General features: G+C 39.7%; 1 protein-coding gene across 1 annotated transcript in view; it reads left to right on the forward strand.

Annotated features, from left to right (window-relative positions):
* LOC309415952 (nipped-B-like protein) overlaps positions 1 to 21,195 on the forward strand; it is a 101,501-nt gene extending 80,306 nt beyond the window's left edge. The window contains exons 30-46 of the mRNA XM_082013687.1: positions 721 to 819; positions 3,236 to 3,289; positions 5,426 to 5,534; positions 7,103 to 7,239; positions 8,799 to 8,939; positions 9,257 to 9,350; positions 9,461 to 9,615; positions 9,887 to 9,977; positions 13,249 to 13,422; positions 13,998 to 14,188; positions 14,984 to 15,091; positions 16,206 to 16,406; positions 16,838 to 16,984; positions 18,082 to 18,377; positions 18,697 to 18,871; positions 19,506 to 19,691; positions 20,254 to 21,195. Coding sequence (XP_081869813.1) covers positions 721 to 819; positions 3,236 to 3,289; positions 5,426 to 5,534; positions 7,103 to 7,239; positions 8,799 to 8,939; positions 9,257 to 9,350; positions 9,461 to 9,615; positions 9,887 to 9,977; positions 13,249 to 13,422; positions 13,998 to 14,188; positions 14,984 to 15,091; positions 16,206 to 16,406; positions 16,838 to 16,984; positions 18,082 to 18,377; positions 18,697 to 18,871; positions 19,506 to 19,691; positions 20,254 to 20,619 — 2,724 coding nt within the window. The 3' untranslated portion in view covers positions 20,620 to 21,195. The remainder of the gene's footprint in view (positions 1 to 720; positions 820 to 3,235; positions 3,290 to 5,425; positions 5,535 to 7,102; positions 7,240 to 8,798; positions 8,940 to 9,256; positions 9,351 to 9,460; positions 9,616 to 9,886; positions 9,978 to 13,248; positions 13,423 to 13,997; positions 14,189 to 14,983; positions 15,092 to 16,205; positions 16,407 to 16,837; positions 16,985 to 18,081; positions 18,378 to 18,696; positions 18,872 to 19,505; positions 19,692 to 20,253) is intronic.
* Positions 21,196 to 21,421: the final 226 nt, after the last annotated feature.

The following is a 21,421-nucleotide window of genomic DNA, read 5'->3' on the forward strand; positions in this document are numbered from 1 at the left end:
TGGCTTTCTGAGAGTCTTTTAATCAAGGAGTAGATGAACAGCTGGATCCAAAGTGCTGCTGGGAAAGGAGGATGACCTTGTTGTCTCTCCTCCTTCCCCTTGCCTTTCTAAGAATATCAGAAAAAATGAGGCATAATCTTAAATGTATTTTTTCTGTTTCCATGAGTCAGGAGAGCTTCTTACAATGATATGCCTTACAGGTAATTTGTGACTAGCATTGCTCACTTTCATTCTCTTCCATTTTTCTGTCCATCTGAAAACATTGGAAGGGAATGTACTTTGTGTGTTTGGGTAGAGAGACTTGGCTTCTCTCTCTTTCCCACTTTATCACAGATGTTTTGAAAACTCCAGAGTAACGTACCATTGCTGTTAGTTCTGCTGTAGAAATCATAATTTTGTGTTCAGTGGTCAGCTTCTCAGGGTATTGTGTTTTCCTGAGCAATGCAAATTAATGCAGGAAGGTGCTAACTCCATTTTCTGTAGCATTAGTTCCCAGTGATCATTTTGCTGAGGTTTGCTTAGAGGTCGGTGTAATTCCTGTAATAGTAGATCTGGGTCTGTCTCAGATAACGTTTCCTGAAACAGTCTCACTTAGGTTGAATAATTCCTTATGAAATGGCACACATCATCAACAAATCTATTGTATGGATGTATTAGAAAGAATACCTGTGTGCCAAGATAAGTTTATTTCTTTCTGCTAATATTTTTTTTTTCCTTTAGAAATTAGTAAATGAGACATTCCAGAAGCTCTGGTTTACTCCAACTCCACACCATGACAAAGAAGCAATGACAAGGAAAATACTGAACATAACTGATGTGGTATGTTAAACAAATTTGAGTTAAGCTGTGTGCAGAATTTGATTATGTTTTTAGTATCTTTGAAATACTGTCTGTCGTTTTTTAGAATACAGTAATTTAATTGTCAGAGGGTTTTCTTTTTACATCTCCTGGCAGTGAATATGTACCCAAATTATTCACCTGATGGAACAGGCTGTAGGAAACTTCATATGCTAACCAATCTGCTGGCAATGATAACTGCGTCCACACTATATTCAGGTCGTAGTAAATATGTGTTCAGTTAAAGCACAACATATTTCTATTATATTTAACATTTTCCAGGAATTGCTAGTAGCAGCATACAGTTAAGCCTAACTAAGAAGTTGTCTCTGTCACGAACAAGTGATTGGGACGCTTAAAGAGTAACCACCAAAGATATCAGAAAGCAAATTATTTTAATATAGATTTGTAAAAAGGTACCACTTGACAGAATTCAATGGCAAAGTTCACTCTATTACTCACTTAACGTGAAACGTTGTGCAAGTTACAATTAAATTGGAATGATTTGCTTGTCGCTCAAATCTGGTTAATGTGGCTTATCTGTGTATTGAGGAGAGAAAGTAGGGGAGACCTTCCCGTTGAGTCACAAGGTTCAGAGTGGACCGAAATCCACCCCTAGTCCCAGACTTGGTCAATGATTTATGACTAAGGTTAGGTAAGGAATGTAAAGGAATGCCTTCCCGTTGAGTCACAAGGTTCAGAGTGGACCCTCTTGCTTTCTAGACTCCTTCTCAGGGAAGAGTCTATGTGCAGCTGAATCCACTCCTAGTCCCAGGCTTGGTCAACGGTTTATGACTAAAGGAATAGGGTATTGGGGCTTCTGGTGTAGTGCCTGGTGTAACTTTAAAATGACAGCAGTCAAATTCACTAACACTATTGAGATAAATCACAAGATCAAATCATATATAACTTAGTAACATAATTAACCTAAATCTTACTAAGATTAATGATATTGCGACAAATCACAGTATTAAATCATAGCAACATACTAAGATCAGACACTTAAAGAGATATAAAGAAAAGAGATAAATGTGTACAAAGGTACCTTTAAATGCCCCTTCAAATTCAGTTGAATACTCGCATCAAATGCTTTGTATCACTCAATGGGTGATCAGCTGAGCCTCTGATTTGATCATAAACTTGAGGGTTCACAGGCTCTGAGAGGCATCCCACTCAGAGGGAGATGCTGGTTACAGCCTGCTGTGGTCCACGAGTGCTCAGAGTCTCACTTGGGACCACTATTTGTAGGATGGGGAGATGATTGACTTTAGGCATCAGTAAATTTCCATCCTTGCCACAAATCATTTGTTGGTAAGTGCTAGAATTCTTGACATCCCAGTGATGCTGGTACTGATCCACCCGAATCACAGCTAGATAAGATATGCTCCAAGGCGGTCTGGGAATGGTGAGTTACTCCCACCTACACAAGAGTCTTTGGTACAGTGAAGGTGCCCTTAACCGCCAAACTCTCAGCTCCAAGGCCAAGGCTTATCAAGCAAGGAGGGCAGGAGTAGATGCACCACCACAGCCTCTTAAAAGAAAATTTTCCTCAAACAATCGGTAACATCTATTTTGAAAGGTTAATAAGACGTTTTAACAAATACAGGGTCATGTTCTCACTCAGGGTAAACTAGTATCTGCACAGTTGTATCTACTTTTTAGGAGCAGCAAATTAAATAGCATGTCTCCCAAATAACAAAATCTGTTTCAAATAAAATGCTTTAATTTGTAGTGAAAACGTGTTGTGTAAAACCACTGTGCTGAGAAGGTCTTTTACTCTCAATTACACCAAGATGTAAAAGCCAAATAAAAGTACTCACTTCATTACTTAACAATTATGGGCTTAAACTTCATCCTGCTTTTCAATATATTTCTCAAAATAGTCATCTAGTGTGCATTTTTCCAGACTGAGGAGTCGGTCAGTTTGACTTCACCTTAACTCTCAGTTCTCCTGCCAATTCTACTTTGGAGCACCTGTGGGCTGTTCCCGACACAGGATACCAGCAAAGGCTTGGTTTGTTTATATTAAAATATGTGTCTATGTATATATACACACATGTTCATTTTTAGTATGTCAGGCTTGTATTTGTGCGTTAATCCGCGCAAAATGTTCTACAAAACCAAAATTTGGTTTACATTAGAGCTGGCAATCTCCGGTAGAATGTGTAGGCTTTGTGCGGTAGGCAACACAAATTCTGGAGTCACGTAAATGGTGAGAACTGTATTTCAAATGCTGAAGACAGTTTCTGATCTCCAAAGATATAAAATCATTGTACTGAATGCCTATGAAAATACATCTATGCGTGTTTACTGGTCTTTTAAGGTGACATCTGTATTGAAGTAATTTTTCCTCAGGTGCCTTTTTTGTTAACCAGTTTATTCTCAAAAATACTTCCAGGTTGCAGCTTGTAGAGATACAGGGTATGATTGGTTTGAACAGCTTCTTCAAAATGTAAGTAATGAATTTTGAACGTATGGTACAATCATAGTTAGATTTCGACATTTCTTTTGGGACTAGAGCACATAGAAGGGGGACTAGAAGAGCAATCCTTTACAGCAGACAAATTCAATTCATGCCCTTTAAACATCTGACCTTTTTTTTAACCTTCATGGGTGCAGTTTTCTTTGTCTCTGACATTAGTTTCTGTCTTTCCATATGATCTGTTTTAAAAATACTCCAATTCTTGCTTTTGGGAGGGGTTTGTTAGTTTGTTTTTAATTTCATAGTTTCTTCAGTCATGAGTAACATAACATGAAGTCCATAGCTAAGATACTTAATTCACAAAGGAGGCATCTAGTGTAATGTGGATTCTTAAAAAATGGTAGATAAGTGTATTTTCACATTGAATGAATTTGTTACACAGTTTATAGAAGCAGTGAATCTTCAGAGTATAGGTTACTTCTCCATAGTGTTTAACTCTGATTTTTATAGAATTGAGCTTGATTTGTTTGTATAGAATCACAGAATAGTTTGGGTTGGAAGGAACCTTTAAAGGTCATCTAGTCCAACTGCCTTGAAGAGAGCAAGGACATCATCAATTGGATCAGGCTGGTCAGAGTTCTGTCCAAACTGACATGGAATGTTTCCAGGGATGGGGCAGCTACCATCTCTCTGGGCAACGCATGCCAGTGTTTCACCACCCTCCTTGTGAAACATTTCTTCCTTATGTCTAGTCTAAATCTGCCCTTGTTTAGTTTAAAACCATTACTCCTTGTCCTTTTGCAGAAGGCCTTGGGAAAAAGTCTGTCCCCATCTTTCTTATAAGCCCCCTTTGAGCAATGGAAGGCCACAACATGGTCTCCCTGGAGCCTTCTCTTCTCCAGGCTGAAAACCCCAGCTCTCTCAGCCTGTCCTCACAGCAGAGCTGTTCCATCCCTCTGATCATTGTGGTGACCCTCCTCTGCACCCAGTCCAATAGGTCCATGTCTTTCCTGTGCTGAGGGCTCCGGAGCTGGACTCAGGAGTCCAGGTGGAGTCTCACCAGAGTGGAGTAGAGGGACAGAATCCCCTCCATCAACCTGCTGGCCATGCTGCTTTGGATGCAGCCCAGGATGTGGTTGGCCTTCTGGGCTGTGAGCGCCCATTGCCATCTCCTGTCTAGCTTTCCATCCACCATTACCCTCAAGTCCTTCTGAGCAGGACTGCTCTCAATCCCTTCATCCTCAGCCTGTACTGATACCGAGGGTTGCCCCAATGCAGGTGCAGGACCCTGCACTTGGCCTTGTGGAACCTCATGAGGTTCACACAGGCCCGTTGCTCAAGTGTGTCCAGGTCCCTCTGGATGGCCTCCCAGCCCTCAGGCATGTCCACTGCACTACTCAGCTTGGTGTCATCTGCAAACTTGCTGCGGGTGCACTCGATCCCACTGTCTATGTCATTAGTGAAGATATTAAACAGTACGTATCTCTTGACCTGTTTTATCATTTTCCTCCACATCTTGTATGCAGTGTTAAATTTGCAAGCAAAAAAACCCTTTTGATTTTACTTTTGCCTGGAGCGCCATGAAAATAGGTAGCCAAGTAAACCAGAGCCTCTTAATGCCTGCACTGAAGAAAAGGCTAGAGTATGGACTCAATCCTTCTTAGGTATTAAAGGATCTTCGTCGACATAATTTCAGTACCCAAAGTCATATGGAAGAAGTCTAACTGATTAAAATGATCCTAAAACTATGTTTCATCTTTGTTTGTTATTTTTGCTTAGTGTCAAAAACAACATTCCTTTTAAATTCGCTCTTTTTTTCCTAGGCATTTTAAAAGCCTTCTAACTCCTATTAGTTACTGCTGGCATGTATGACTACATTATTGGTTTATGCATTATGTCATTAAGCACCAAGTTAGCTTTCATCCCAATGCACAAATCAGTAGAACTTTTATCTTTTTTTTTTTTTTCTTCTCTTGAATTTTGGTTTGATTTTTTTACTTCCCTGAATTTTTTCTTCACCATGTAACTTTTATGAGGATGTTAAACAAATACTTTTGTAGGGTAAAATCCTTATGTATCTGTAGGAATTATTGTAAAACCAGCATGTATCCAATGTAAATAAATGCGCCCTTAATACTAAATCATGTTCTCTTTCATCTGCTACAGCTGTTGAAGTCAGAAGAGGATGCCTCATATAAACCTGTGAAGAAAGCCTGTACTCAACTTGTTGACAATTTGGTTGAGCACATTCTTAAATATGAGGAATCTCTATCAGGTAATATTTTTTACAACACAGTAGCTGAATTCCTTTGAGTGTTATGTGCTACTGTAACAGTGGTTGCTCAAATTACTATCGTGAAAAGTTACAGTTACAGAATTCCAAAAAACATCATTCACAAAACTGGTAGAACATAGAATCTTTGGGTTGGAAAGGACCTTTAAAGGTCACTTAGTCAACCGCCTCGAATTCAGCAGGGACAGCTTAAACAAGATCAGTTGCTCAGAGCCCTGTCCAACCTGTCCTTGAACGTTTCTAGGCATGAGACATCTACCGCCTCTTTGGGCATCATGTCCAGTGTTTCACCAATCTCATTGTGAAACATTATTTCCTAGTCTAGTCTAAATCTGCCCTCATTTAATTTAAAACCATTACCCCTTGTCCTATCACAACAGGCCCTATTCTGTCCCCATCTTTCTTATAATCCCCCTTTGAGCAATGGAAGGCCACAACATGGTCTCCCTGGAGCCTTCTTTTCTCCAGGCTGAAAACCCCAGCTCTCTCAGCCTGTCCTCACAGCAGAGCTGTTCCATCCTTCTGATCATTGTGGTGACCCTCCTCTGCACCCAGTCCAATAGGTCCATGTCTTTCCTGTGCTGAGGGCTCCGGAGCTGGACTCAGGAGTCCAGGTGGAGTCTCATCAGAGAGGAGTAGAGGGGCAGAATCCCCTCCCTCAACCTACTGGCCACGGTGCTCTGGATGCAGTTCAGGATACAGTTGGCCTTCTCGGCTACGAGAGCACATTGCTGACTCCTGTCCAGCTTTTCATCTGCCAGTACCCCCAAGTCCTTCTGGGCAGGGCTGCTGTCAATCCCTTCATCCCCCAACCTGTACTGATACTGGGTGTTGCCTCAGCACAGATGCAGGACCCTGCTCTTGGCCTTGATGAATCTCACGTGGTTCCCACAGGCCCATTCTTCAAGCTTGTCTAGGTCACTCTAGACAGTCTGTCAGCTACCCCACTCAGCTTGATGTTGTCTGCAAACTTGCTGAGGCTGCACTTGATCCTTCTGTCTGTGTCACAGATGAAGTTACTAAAAGAGTACCCGTCCCAGTACTCAGTGCTCAGTGTCCCTTGAGGGACACCACTTGCCTACTGATCTCCATCTGCACATTGAGCCATTGATCACTACCCTCTCAATGCGACCATGCAACCAGTTCCTCATCCACTCAACAGTCCACCTATCAAATCCACATCTCTCCAATTTACAGAGAAGGATGCTGCAGGGAACTGTGCCAAAGGCCTTACAGAATTCTACATAGACAACATCCGTAGCTCTTCCCTTGTCCGTTGATGTGGTTACTCTATCATAGAAGGCCGCTAGATTGGTCAGGCAGGATTTGCCCTTGGTGAAGCCATGCTGGCTGTCTCGAATCACTTCCCTGTGTGTGCTTCATGTGCCTTAGCATAGCTTTTAAGTTCAAGATGAACTTTGGAGCACTGTATTGATCTTGAAAGAGATGTAATGAAAGAGACATTCAAACGATGTGTAAGCCGTATGTTTTTCATTGCTCAAGCATTACTTGGTCTTAATATCCTTTTTGTATTTTTAAATCTTTTGCAGATTCTGACAACAAGGGTGTGAATTCTGGACGCTTGGTTGCTTGCATAACCACTTTGTTCTTGTTCAGCAAAATCAGGCCCCAGCTAATGGTCAAACATGCCATGACCATGCAGCCCTACCTGACCACTAAGTGTAGTGTAAGTAGAGAAAAACAGTCTTTCCCCGTCCCCCACCCCCAATAATTAAGCATGGAAATGAATGTCTGTCTTGTGTATTTGATGAAATTGAAGTTAGGAAAACAAAAATTAAAAATGTGTTTTTATTTCATGGACATCATAGCTTCTGAAGATACTAGGTCCTTTTGATGACCTCTGTAGCTTCTAAGATGCTGTGCCTCACCCTCTACCTCCACGTTTGACAGCCAAATGAAACTGAAACTTAGGCTGCCTCCTTCCCTGGAGGCCTAAGACCCAGGTTTTCACCTGTTATGAAATCATGTCTTAAAATTGTTTTGTTTCATAGTCACAGTCTTAAAAGTAGTTAATATTTAACAATCTCAAGACTAACGGTATGGTTCCATAAGGTAGAGTGTATCTAACATATAGCAAATGTATCAGAAGGACAATGTCCTGCTCCATCTTCTTCCATGCTTCATCTCCCACTTCCCTAGCTCTAGTGTTTTTGTACTCCCCTGTAAGAGAGTTTAGCTCACAAAAATGGTAGAGAGCTATAATGCTGAACCCCCGCAGTCTGGTAAAATGGCACCCCTCCTCTGCAACACTGCGGCGCTTTCTGCCATTTTGGTTAGCACAGTTGGCTCAGTGAACATTGTGATGAATCCCTGATCTGGCAGAAGGAGCAGGGCAGGGTCATGCAACCGTGGCTCCAGGAGGAGCGTGGGTGGGTGGCAGGGCCACATTAGGTCAGCTGGCCAGGGCAGGCTTGAGAGGAATTGGTACCAGCTTAGACTGTAGGTACAGCCCAGCATTGTCCAGGTTCAGCCCTGGCGCGTTCTCTGGGCGCGTTTACAAGAGACTTTTAGAGCTGCTCCTGATCAAACAGTATAGGAAAGGGTTATCTGATTGTCTATGTGCTGCAACCCAGTTAGTAGTTTTGTACTTACACAGGTTGAGGCGAGTCGTAGAATTACCACTGTCCGCTTGAATATGTTAAAGAGCTTGACAGTAGCATTTGGGAATTATCCTGTCCTGATGAGTGAGCTTGGACACATCTAGCAGGATGTGTCTTTAACAGAGAAACGTTTTCCATAGATTCCTTACTTACAGTACCTATAGAGTCATAATAATGCAAACCAGTAATAATTTTAATTGTCATTTCTACATTTGTGTGCATTATTACCTATCTTGCTTAAAGGCACACTGAGTCATAGCACAACTTCATTTTGTCCCTGACACCTGTTTCCAGGTGTTGTGTGTTCTCTAGTGTGCAATGTGTCAGGAAGAGCTCCTAGATTTATTGTAGGACTCCAAAAAATTATCTGCACCAAAGGTTTTCAGGTCTGTCGCAGTCCTGAGGAGTAGTGAAGTTCTGCTCACGCAGATTTTTCTTCCAAAAGTTCTGTGGAAAGCAGAAGTAGCTGTCATAATAATATGCAATTTATTAGCACACGTAAACTCTATAAACACTCATTCAGATCTTTACCACATACCTTACCTGAGCTGGGAGTTTTGACTCTCAGTGCATACAAATAATACTTAGCCAGAAATGTTGAACACTATTAATACTGTTGTTTCAGACCCAAAATGATTTCATGGTGATCTGCAATGTTGCAAAAATCTTGGAGCTTGTAGTGCCACTAATGGAGCACCCAAGTGAGACCTTTCTTGCCACTATTGAGGAAGACCTCATGAAACTCATCATCAAATATGGCATGACGGTAAGCTTTTAATTACTACCATTCAGTTGATTCCATTTCACCTTGTGAAATACATGGTTTTGATTTAAAGAAAGTCTGTCTTGATTGTGAGGATAACTTTGGAGCCATGAAAATTCAGTTTACACGGTTTACTGGATTTTGTATGTGTCATTATATTTTAATGCATTTGAGCAGGTTTTCCACGCAGTCTAGGAGATGGACATTCCAGCTGTTAGATCATTAGTTTTAGTTCAGCATAGCTTTTTCCTACATAACTTCACAAAAATCTCAAATTTAAGGTCTAAATATATAATTAATTTGTTCTTTCTTGCTCCTAGGTCGTTCAGCATTGTGTGAGCTGCCTTGGGGCTGTCGTGAACAAGGTCACCCAGAACTATAAATTTGTGTGGGCCTGTTTTAATAGATACTATGGTAAGTCAAATCACAACATGTAAATGTCACTTTTCAGTTTTGGCTACAAGTCCTATCTTAGGGGTATACCATGATTAAACACTGTGATCAAAACTGTTGTCTCCCTTTAGGTGCACTTTCAAAATTAAAAAGTCAACACCAAGAAGACCCCAACAGTACAATACTTACTGCCAATAAACCAGCACTCCTTAGATCACTTTTCACTGTTGGAGCACTGTGTCGGCATTTTGATTTTGATCAGGAAGATTTTAAAGGCAACAGTAAGGTAAATAAGTTGTATTTACTCTCCATGTCTTAGATACGTTGAATGCCCCTCTTTAATTTTAAAGCACTTTATTCCCAGTCCCTCAAAGCTACGTGTTTTTTCATAATGCGTACAATATAGCTTTTTTGGGTTTTAACTACGCGGTTTTGCAAAGGCCATGCAGTAAGATCGAGTTTCTCCTTTTCTTTTTGATATTGATGTTTTTTATAAGAGATTTTAAAATGCCTGCTTCATCTTAAAATAGCTACTATTTCTGTTTTAATTTGCTCAGGTGAACATTAAGGATAAAGTACTTGAACTGCTGATGTATTTTACAAAGCATTCAGATGAAGAAGTACAGACAAAAGCCATTATTGGCCTTGGTAAGAAATATTAATAGTTTTTATTATTCTGCTATAGTAAAATTCCATGTGTATCAGTAGGAATTCATGTTTTTGTGTAGTGGCAAGGGAGTTTGTTTAAAACCAAAACGTACTGCATGTTTCGTTTGAGAACTGGCTATAGAAAAGTTGTCCAAGGGTTGCTTCTTGCACCCTTCTGCAGCGGAGTAGCTGCTTTTGACAGTGGAGGCCTTTTGATGCATGACCAAGTCTTCAGGTGCAGTGGATTTCCAAAGTAATGCAGATGTTATTTTTTTTTGCCCACATGCAAGTAGGTTGTAACTCCAAGTCTTGGTTTTTTCAGTCCACAAGGTATGGTTAAAGAACAGCTAGAAGAAGTGCTGAAGACACTTTGAACGTTGTAGGAGCATGTACTCTGCAGGAGTCAAGAGAACTCTGGCAGTTTATACAAACTGGGGGGTGGTGCTCTGTGACATTTCACAAGGCGTTGCCATAGATGATGTCATAGACTAGCCATTACGGTTTGTTTCGGGATTCTAGCTGTATTTCACTTTTGAATAGATTCTTTATCTGAAGGCATTAGTGTGGTGTTTCAGTGACTTACTGTAGTACATGAACTGTCACTGAGTGGTTTGTATCATGTTCATCCTCTGCGTAAGGACGAAACTGTCGCTGTGAGAGAATCTTGTTTGGCCAGGTAGGCCTTGTTTCTGGAAGAGTTCAGTTCACGGTTATGGCTTAGGCTAAAGAAAGCTGTGTGCCAGGCATGTGAGCTTGCAGGTGTGTCATTTAACTGTGGACAAGAATTTGCCTCTTTATGTTGCTGTTTATGTGGCTTAGATACCCTACTTGAGTTCAGGCTAGGGAGGGCTCCAAGGATGAGGACCAAGACTGAACCTTGATTTCATATTCTATGAGAAACCACTGCAGACAGCTGAGCAGGATTAATGGCTTTAGGGTTGCTTCTGTTGCAGGAGCAATGCTATGGCTTTCTGGACTAGTTGGAGTTTTCTAGGCATTACATCACGGTGCACAGCACTTACTGTAGACCGCTCGAATTTAATTTGATAATTTAATACCGAATATTGCACGTGGGATAGGGACTGAATTCCTAACCATAGACATGATTGCTTTGCTCTTGGATGTGGACAATGTTGCATTCGTCAGAAATGTTTCTAAATTACAGAATGATCTGTGATCAGTTCGGGGGAAGAGGGGAAAATGGGAGTGGCTGTTAGTAGGCATTCTTCAGATTTTTTTTTTTTTCCCCTACCTCTAAGCATATCAGTCTTAATTAAACGTTGGACAAGTGTTTTCAGTGATATATTGGCCTCGTCTAAGTACTGGTTCCATTTTGAAGGGTAGCTGTATGGAGATGGGGTAGACAGTGCAAAGTTCACCTTACAGGTTGGTAACTGAGCAAAGCTGCCAACGCCATTCAACGTCTGTGTGCAGCAATACGGTGAAAAGGACTAGCAAGCCAATTCAACATTTATACACAGTGAAGGCGTCAATGTGAAGAGCGTGTACTTTCCTACGGGCAATTACTAGTGTGTCATTTCAGTAAGGACACGCAACAGTTTTAGCCTTTGCTTTGGGATGTATCACTGCTGTTGAGGGATTAAGCTTAACGATTTTGGTTATGCTTCTCTTCCAGATGTGTGCTTGCGAGGCATGTTGAGGATATGAAATGTTGTTAGTAAATGTAGCTAAGCCTGTAGGTATCTAACCAGTAACGTCTTACTTACCCAAGTTCAGTGCTTACTCTTAAGACCGTGAACAGAGTGAAAACAAAGGTACAAAGAGAAGTGGTGTTTGGGCAGCCCTGAGCTGTGAAGTCAGTCCTTAGAAGATCACAGCACGTGCCTTCTTTCATCTGCTGTGACAAATTCCTACCCTACGTAAGACTTCTTCCCTGCTTACAGGGGATGGAAAAATAAGAATTTCCCTGAGAATACTGGTGGTTTAGACTCCTTCAAGTGAAAGAAGGAAAAAAGTCTTAGGGGTTGTTACACATACATGCATGTGGTTTTCATTTTTAAAATTGACCTTAGGAAATGGGTTGGACTTGCTCAGAGGTGGTCAGGTTGCAAACATCAGTATATACCTGTATGGAGCACACAGTTGTACCACAGACTGCCAAGACCATCATCATTCCTTCTTCTTTTTCTCCTCTTTCCCCTCCACCTCACCTGCTTCTCTTGGCTTCTTCTTTTGAGACTGAAATGAGATCTTAAACCTTGCCCTGGACTTAGCCTTTACCTACGCTGTCTTTTCTGTGTGTATGGACCCAGTTTTAAAAACTTGACTCATCTTGATGCAGTCTTCCCTTTTTGTTACAGCTATTTTTGTACATTGCTTTTGCATAATTTTATTTGCTTTCATTCCCCCCTCCCCTTTCTTCTTTTATGTACGTATGTTTTCTGTGAGTTCGTTCAGAATCTTAGTTTCCTTGAACAGTCTTAAAAAACCCCAAGTAGTTAAACATAATTTAAATTGGGATGTTATGTTCCCATTACTGTTCTTTTATGACACTCTGAAAGAGTCTGTCAGCAGTACTTCTAAACCTACATACATGGTCTAAAATGGTATATACAGTCACTAATTGAGAAAAGCTTTTATGAGATAGAGACTCATAACAACCAGTTCCTTGTCAAGGGTAAGGCTGCAGCTAAAACCAGCTCTATAGTGTGTATCTTCCAACAGATGTAGTCTTGGGAACGTTTCAGATCATTTTCAAGAGCAGACCTTAGTAGGTATGTGAATAATGACAGCAGGAGGTACACGTTTTAGTATGTTCACCGTTTCAGTTTTTTAAGATTTTATTTTTAAACACTTGTGGTATTTATAGATTCTTCCACATTTGCTCTGCCTCCATATGAGTAACTTCACAGTTTCAGCAGAACGTTTTTCTCCAAACATATTAGAACAACAACGGGTAATTTTTGGTAATGTTCCTCCCTTGTTCTTGTGAGAGCTCCTAGTCATTCAGATGCAGGCCACTACACTGGACATGCTTCCAGACCTGTATAACCCTTCTTAGTGCAGCTGCCCTGGGTCGACACCCCATCTTCATCCATCAGACAGAGTCATAGCTAATAGAGCTGCCGTAGCTAACAGAATTCCTTGTAAGCTATGGATGGTGTCCGTGCAGGAAAGCAATACTGTTCGGACTAGCAAAAAGCTGTGGTGTTGGGAGGAGATAAATTTCATGCCTCTAGACTGAAAAAGCAGAAATACAATTTCTGGATGATAATAACATGGAATATTTCCTCTTTCTTTCCACCCTTAGGATTTGCGTTTATACAACACCCAAGTTTAATGTTCGAGCAGGAAGTGAAGACTCTGTACAACAGCATTCTTTCAGATAAAAACTGTTCAGTAAACTTAAAAATCCAGGTGTTAAAAAACCTCCAGACCTACTTGCAGGAGGAGGATACACGTATGCAGCAGGCAGACAGAGACTGTAAGTGTTGAGTCCTTCTGCGCTAATGTGGCATGCAAAACCTAACTTTCTTGCATACAATTACTGTACATGTGAACTGAGTCACTTAAGACTGCTATCAGATTAGTAATATTGTACCCAAAGTATCTTAAAATAATTTTCAAAAATCCATTATGTGCATGGGTATATACACCAGGTATATTACTTGACTTTCAAAATGTGCAAATCCTGGAAGGAATCCTGAATGCATGATTGCTGTTATGATGGTAGTAATACTTTTTATCAAAACCTCTTCTAAGGTTAATTTGCAGGTAGAAAATCATAAATACAACATAAGCTGTGTTATGTTACAACATAAATTTTTAAAAGTAAAAACCTTTTTTAAAGAACAAGACTTTAATTAAAGTCTAGTGTCTTTAGGTTTTTTATGTATATTTACCATTAGACTGTTCTGCGTTTCGTGAGATCGTAAACCCATTTTAAGAATGATGAAATGTGTATGTATTGTAAAGCTTAAAGATCAGCACGCATCAGGTACTGGCAAAGTAAATGATTATACTGCGTTGAGTGTGCTGTTCCTTTTGTCCTTTTTACAGGGAAAAAAGTAGCAAAACAGGAAGACCTGAAAGAAATGGGTGATATTTCCTCAGGGATGAGTAGTTCCATCATGCAGCTGTATCTCAAACAGGTCCTTGAGGCTTTCTTTCATACCCAGTCCAGTGTACGCCACTTTGCTCTAAATGTCATTGCACTGACATTAAACCAGGGTCTCATCCATCCTGTACAGGTATGGTAGGCTTTTATGATGGGAGTTTTTGTTATTCAGGTTTTCAGAAGTGTTCACACTTGCTACATAAATTTCCATTTTTCTTTTCCAGCTCTTACAGTAATTTCTTAGTGTAGCACGGGGCCTTTACAGAAAGCGTATTTTGAAACCTGTTTTATGTTTTTTAGCCAGTGAGATTACAAATGCTGTATTTTCTGGTTTTGGATCAAGATGTAAAAGGCCAGTCAGTGCCTAAAGAGCATGTTCAAATGTGCATTGGAGCATATTTCTGTTATGAATTTCAGGTGTACGCCAAGTTGTTGTCTTCATTTGATTCTTTATCCTGGAAGATGTGTCAGCTTGCCTCCACCTCAGTTCCCATGTCCTCCAAACGCTGTGGAATTCCACAGTTGATGTTAGAACTTCAGTCATCATCTCCACTATTATTTGGTTACATAATGTTTTGTAACTTTTTTTATACTGCTGCCATTGTGCATGTTCAGTCATAAGTGGTGGATTTGTTTGTTTGTGGTTTTTTTAATGACATTTTTTGTAGTCTAAATTGACTTTAGAGCTTGAGAGAAAGGGAAGTATTACCTGAAACCTCACACAACTTCTGTCATTTATAATGCTGGTCTCTCATGTATTTTCTTCTATTTGCTTGCAAAAAGTAGTCAGGTAGTAAGTTGCATAGAGCTTCCTATTCTAGTTTTGCAGTAGTCGGAATATAACAAGAGCAATAGTGTAGGAAAAGAACAAAGACTGAGAAAGCGGAGGTACAATGACTCTGAATAATTATTTCATTTGTTTTTCAAGTGTGTGCCATACTTAATTGCTATGGGTACAGATCCAGAGCCCTCTATGCGAAATAAAGCTGACCAGCAGTTGGTGGAAATAGACAAAAAATATGCTGGGTTCATTCACGTAAGTAATTCTAAGTTAACATTTAACAAAATCCTGTTACGTTCTCTAGTGGTTTAACATCTGAATATGCCTCAGCTGTAGAAGAAGAATATAAAGTTAAACAAGAAATACAAGCAATTGTGAAGATGATCTTACCTCTTTCCTTGTTTGGAAATACCTGTTCTTAGAAATAAAAAGGCTATAATAATTCGAAGTGTTTCTTCTGGTCCAAAATTTCCTTTAAATTATAATTCACAGTAATATTTTCCTCAGTGCATAGTACTTGAGCATATATTTTATAAGAGGGAAGGACAGCTGTTTCATGAAGTTTAGCCATGATTTAGCAATTGATGGTTGGACTGTTTGGTGGATGAGGAGTTGGCTGGATTCATGCATCCAGAGGGTAGTGGTCAACAGCTCAATATCCAGATCGAGTTGGTGACAAGTGATGTCCCTCAGGGGTCTGTATTGGGACTGGTACTCTTTAATATCTTCATCAGTGACATAGGCAGTGGGATTGAGTGCACCCTCAGCAAGTTTGCAGATGACACCAAGCTGAGTGATGCTATGTAGGCAGCTGGGATTTAAGACAACGTATAGATGAAGAGACAACTTTGCTGAAGAGCAGCGGAGGTAGTATGAGGGGAGTTGGGTATGCAGCCAAACTAGAGATTCAGTTTGTTCTGAAACTAGAGCAGGAGCCTCGACGTAAGTAAAATCACCTGGAAAACACAGGATCTACGCAAAACACGCTCATTTTCTGTTTGTTAGTCCTGTTGTACTAATATGGACTCAGCTGCTGATTTCACTACAAGTGACATCAGGCGTACGCATTTGGTGAAATATTCTGTTCACGTATGATACATTTCAGTAGTCTTGAAGACTGTTGAAATTCAAATACTTGGCTGTAGTGGCTGAACAGATTAGCTGCATGTTTCTAGCAGAATTTAGAGTGAACGCAGTTCACAAGGCTTTCTGAGCTCTGCCACAAGTTCTCTTTTAATCTGTTTGCCAGCTCAAAAGGTAGTATTGCCTCAGTGCAGCTTTTAAACTTCACATGAGCATCCACTTAAAAAGAGTTAAGTTTTACTGCTCTGAAAGCAATGGTTTCAATAAAGGTAAATTTCCATTTCAGATGAAAGCAGTGGCTGGTATGAAGATGTCTTACCAGGTACAACAGGCAATTAATACTTGCCCCAGAGATCCTGTAAGAGGGTTTAGACACGATGAATCATCCAGTGCATTGTGTTCACACCTATACTCCATGATCCGAGGGAACCGTCAACACAGACGAGCGTTTCTAATTTCTTTACTCAACCTCTTTGATGATACTGCAGTAAGCATCCCATTTCCTTCACTTAAAAAGAAATTAAAATTAAATTCTCCTTTTACAGTCTATTTTTATGACATAATCATTGATAACTTCATTTCCCTAGTGTACTTTCTTTTGCTTTGTAATATAAGGTATTTACCTATATAAGATTACCTATATAATAGACTGCGCTTGTTATATTTGCATCGTTCCGTAACTTTCTGTACCCAGTTTGCCTGATCAGAAATAACATACCTTCAGGTATGACTACATTTTGCATATATGTGTCTCTCTGTCTCTCTCCCTCTATCTTGTTTAGAGTGGGCTGGGCACGGTACATAGAGTAAAGTTTGTGATCATGTTTTTGCTCTAGGCTGCTAGCAACACTGGGTAAGTGTATAGATCTAAGATAGTTGCGTGTGTGTTAATACATATTCTTTTTTTTTAACTTCCAGAAAACAGAAGTGAATATGCTCTTGTACATAGCAGACAATCTAGCCTGTTTTCCTTACCAAACGCAGGAAGAGCCACTATTTATAATGCATCATATAGACATCACACTGTCAGTGTCTGGTAGCAACCTACTACAGTCATTTAAAGAGGTATGGGCATTTACATTTTAGTATGTTTACTATGGTGGCAACATCAGCTCCTCTGTAACTTGGTCAATTTTTCAGTGAAGACAGTACCCTCATTATGATATGGGCCAGCAGCATTACTTTGTAACCAGGGGTGAAAACCAAGGAACCCTTTCTGCTCTGGCTTGCACCTGCTAGGCACTAGTTAAAACTTTCCTCACATTGCTGGTTTCAGTTATGAAAAAAGAATGATGAATTTTGAGATCTTACTATCACATCTATATCTGATCTGGCTGGATAATAATTAATTGCATGCACCTGGAAGAACATGAACCCTAAATCATCATGAAATATTAGCTTATTGTGGTTGTTTGTATAATTTTTGTAATAAAGTCCGTCTGGCTGTTCATTTTGTTGTCAAGGAGCTGATGGCAGTTGCATGTGTGTTGCCTGAGAGACTTTAAATCCCTTGCTTCTTGCAAGGAAAAGGTGCACAGATGTCTTAAGGTATTATAGAAGTACCTGAATCATGGTATCTGTTGTTGTGGCAGTACACAACCCTGTAAGAAAAAGGCCTCTGCTTCTTAAAGTCTTCATTGCCTGGACAACTTTAGCAGTAGAAGGTGCAAACTGTCAGACAGCAAACCCGTTTCTCACATGTCCAACCTGACTAGTAAGTACAAGTCAGAGTTGATGCCTGGAAAGAACACTGCTTTGAGTTCTTACCCTACCAAAGTCGATTTTTAATCTGCTAGAAAGAGACAATACATTCTTCAGATTGGGGACCAGCATGTAGCACCCAGCACAGAAAGCATGAGGTCCTGCTTAGGACATCTACTGCCACTGCTAACAGACTTGAGTAACATGCCAGCGGAGTACTTGTTGCTTCAGTTCCTTCTGTACCCACCTTGCAAAAAATGTGGGCTTTGGATCAATTTTTCAGCAGCTTTTTGCCTTAAATAATTCTAATTTTGAATATCACTGAGTTATAAATCAGTAACATTGTTCAGGGAATTCATGCCAATTTAAGCTGGTAACGATTTTGGAAAGATATTTTAGAAACGTACGTGATGCTACTTTAGTCTGATTTTGGAATGTGTGTTAACTTCTCTGTCTTGCAGTCTATGGTGAAAGACAAAAAAAAGGAAAGAAAACCATCATCAGATGAGGAGACTGAGAGTGACAGTAAAAGTGGTAGTGAGAGTGAAAGTGAGGAGGAGGCTTCTAAGCCTCGGAGGTTACGGAAACGAGTAGACTCTGATTCAGATTCCGATGAAGAAAATGACATAAATGCTGTGATGAAATGTTTACCAGAAAATTCAGCTCCTTTAATTGAATTTGCCAATGTCTCCCAAGGCATATTACTACTTTTGATGCTGAAGCAGCATTTAAAGAACCTCTGTGGATTCTCTGATAGGTAAGGGTATTGAGATTATAGGCCATCTTGTTATCTAGTGAGTGCTCTGTAAGGGTTACGTTTGGAAGTTTTTTTTAAAAGGTGATTGTAACTAATTGTTTAAGCAATAGATTTCTGTAAGAGAAAAAACATAAACGTTGTAAGTTGAACGTAATGAAACTTTGGCTTAGAAAAAGCAATGACTTCCATTTCTTACCAGGATGTCTCTTGTATATGGATTGCTTAAAATATAACTGCTTATACTGAATATTTTAAAGCTCTTCCTTGAAATTACTTTGGACTTTCCTTGAAAGCTCTTCCCTTTGTTTTCTTTAAACAGTAAAATTCAGAAATACTCTCCATCTGAATCTGCGAAGGTTTATGATAAAGCGATAAACAGGAAGACAGGCGTTCATTTCCATCCAAAACAAACTCTGGATTTTCTGCGGAGTGATATGGCTAATTCCAAGATCACTGAAGAAGTGAAGAGGAGTATAGTAAAACAGTACTTGGATGTAAGTCAAGTTGCTTTGCAGCAGACCCGAAATCCTTTCAAACTAGGTAGCACAGTATAAACTTGAAAGCAGATGCTGACGTACTGGATGAGCATTTCAGAACGTTAAGTTCCTGTAATCTTACGCAATATACTGATAACTCACCACTTCCTTTCGGGATGTTTAGCAGGACTGTCTTTCAAAGACTTCTAATAAGTTTAAACACAATGAAAATTAGCTTCAACTAAAGGATATTCATGGTTATCGAGTACTTTCTAATTTCTGCTCTCCATCTTGTATACCTCGCCCATATAACTTTTTCACTTTATCCCTGACTGTTTCCACCAGAGGAACAGGGACTAGATCTAGTGTAGTTACTGCCTGCCCCTTACTGCCCCTTCCCTCTCTCCCCCAGTATCGATTAGAGGAAACTCACAATTTTCGAACCACAGGTAAAAAGCTTTTACATATCTACTAAAAAAAGAGAGGAAAGGAACAAGTTTGTAGAACAAAACATAAGCTGTTCAAGTTTGCAGTTGTCTGCCATTTGTTTTACCCCGTTTCTTTACCTTGCCACTTGTTTTTTATTTAATGTAATGTCATATAAATGTCTATTTTTAAAGTTACAATGTGGACTAATCTGGTTTTTTAATAGTTCAAGCTCCTTATGGAACATTTGGATCCTGATGAAGAGGAAGAAGATGGAGAGGTGTCAGCTAGCACAAATGCTCGGAACAAAGCAATTACCTCGCTGCTTGGAGGAGGCAGCCCTAAAAACAATGCAGCTGAGACAGAGGACGATGAAAGTGATGGGGAGGATAGAGGAGGAGGCACTTCAGGGGTGAGGCGGAGGAGGAGTCAACGTATTTCGCAGCGTATTACGTAAAATGATTTTTATGTGCTTATAAATGTCAGTCTATTATATTAAATGTACACCAAGTAATGTAATCCACATGAAAGAAAGCATTTTGTAGATAGAGATTCTCTACTTAACCGTTTATACAACTTTTGTAGAAAGTTTAACAGAAAAGACAATAAAAAACAAACAAACTAGAAAATGAGATTTATCCCGTATAAAAAGTTATTAATTTTCCTTTGGAATGTACTGTGTGTTATCCTTTTTATTGTTGCCAAGTTTTTATGTAGCTTTATGATCCATGTGTATATATAATTTTATATATCAATAAGAGATAAAGACACGGGTACAAATTAAGAGTATGTGGTTTTACAAGGATATGTTAACCCCTTGGCGCTGGCGGTCGCGGTGCGTCTCATTGCCGGCAATGGAATGTGTGCCGGGAAATCCCAACTCCCGGCGTCAAGGGATTAAAAGCAATAAAAGCAATAATTTCACTAAAGTTCTTTTGTGTAACACTTGGTCTTTTTTCCCCCCAATGTTTTAGTCATTGAGAAGGTCAAAACGAAATTCAGACTCTACGGAGTTGGCAGCACAGATGAATGAAAGTGTTGATGTCATGGATGTCATCGCTATTTGCTGTCCAAAGTACAAAGACCGACCACAAATTGCAAGAGTAGTACAGAAAACCAGCAATGGCTTCAGTGTTCAGTGGATGGCAGGCTCCTACAGTGGCTCCTGGACTGAGGCCAAGCGCCGTGATGGCCGCAAACTGGTGCCTTGGGTAGACACTATTAAAGAGTCAGACATTATTTACAAAAAAATTGCTCTAACGAGTGCTAATAAGCTGACTAATAAAGTTGTGCAGACTTTACGATCGCTGTATGCCGCCAAGGATGGAACTTCCAGCTAATGAATTTGTACATGCAGCCAAATTTACAGGAATTGAAATAACAGAAAAACTTGAAATATCAACTTTCTGGCAAAAAAAAAAAAAAAAAAAAAATCAGTTAAATGAAGAGTAAGAATGGAACCTGGGACGCGGGAAAAAAGAAGGAAATGTTTGGTAAACATTTTTGTGGGAGCTTCCTTCGCTGTTGTGCAGCAGAAACTTCTCAGTTCATTTTTACTCCCACTGTATTATAGTTTAACAAAAAAATTGTTTATATCTTGAAAAAAAACCTTTCTGTTTAAAAAAATAAACAAGTGAATGTTGGAAATTAGTCTGTTAATGTTCTTAATAAAGTGTTCTTGGAGTTTAACCTAGCAGCGGATGGCTTTCTTTAGCTTAGCCCAGTTTCCAGGGAAGCATTGTTTTTCCAGGCTGCAAAATGGCAGGATCTCCTGGATATATAATTTATTCTGTTGAAGAAAAAAAAAAAAAAGAAAAAAAAAAGAAAAAAAAGCATGCAGTATCTATGACCTATCTGCAGGAGGAGTTTTTGTAAATGTAGATTTTGATGTATTAGGTCACCCTGGATCAATACAAGAAAAGGGATCCCCAGCAAATCTGGTGGAACAAATACTGCAATAAATTTTTTTACTTCTCTTTGTTACTTGTCTGTTTCCATTTGAATTTCTTATTGTAAAGATCTGTTTAAATCCATTTATATTATTTTGCAGTCTTTTATGTAAAATTTACTATATCAGTGGTTTTCAAGACAAGACATAAAATATTGTTTATACAGTTTGTATAGGCTGACTTCTGAATAATT

Source organism: Phaethon aethereus, assembly GCF_964289735.1.
Source record: "Phaethon aethereus genome assembly, chromosome: Z".
NCBI classification, from domain to species: domain Eukaryota; kingdom Metazoa; phylum Chordata; class Aves; order Phaethontiformes; family Phaethontidae; genus Phaethon; species Phaethon aethereus.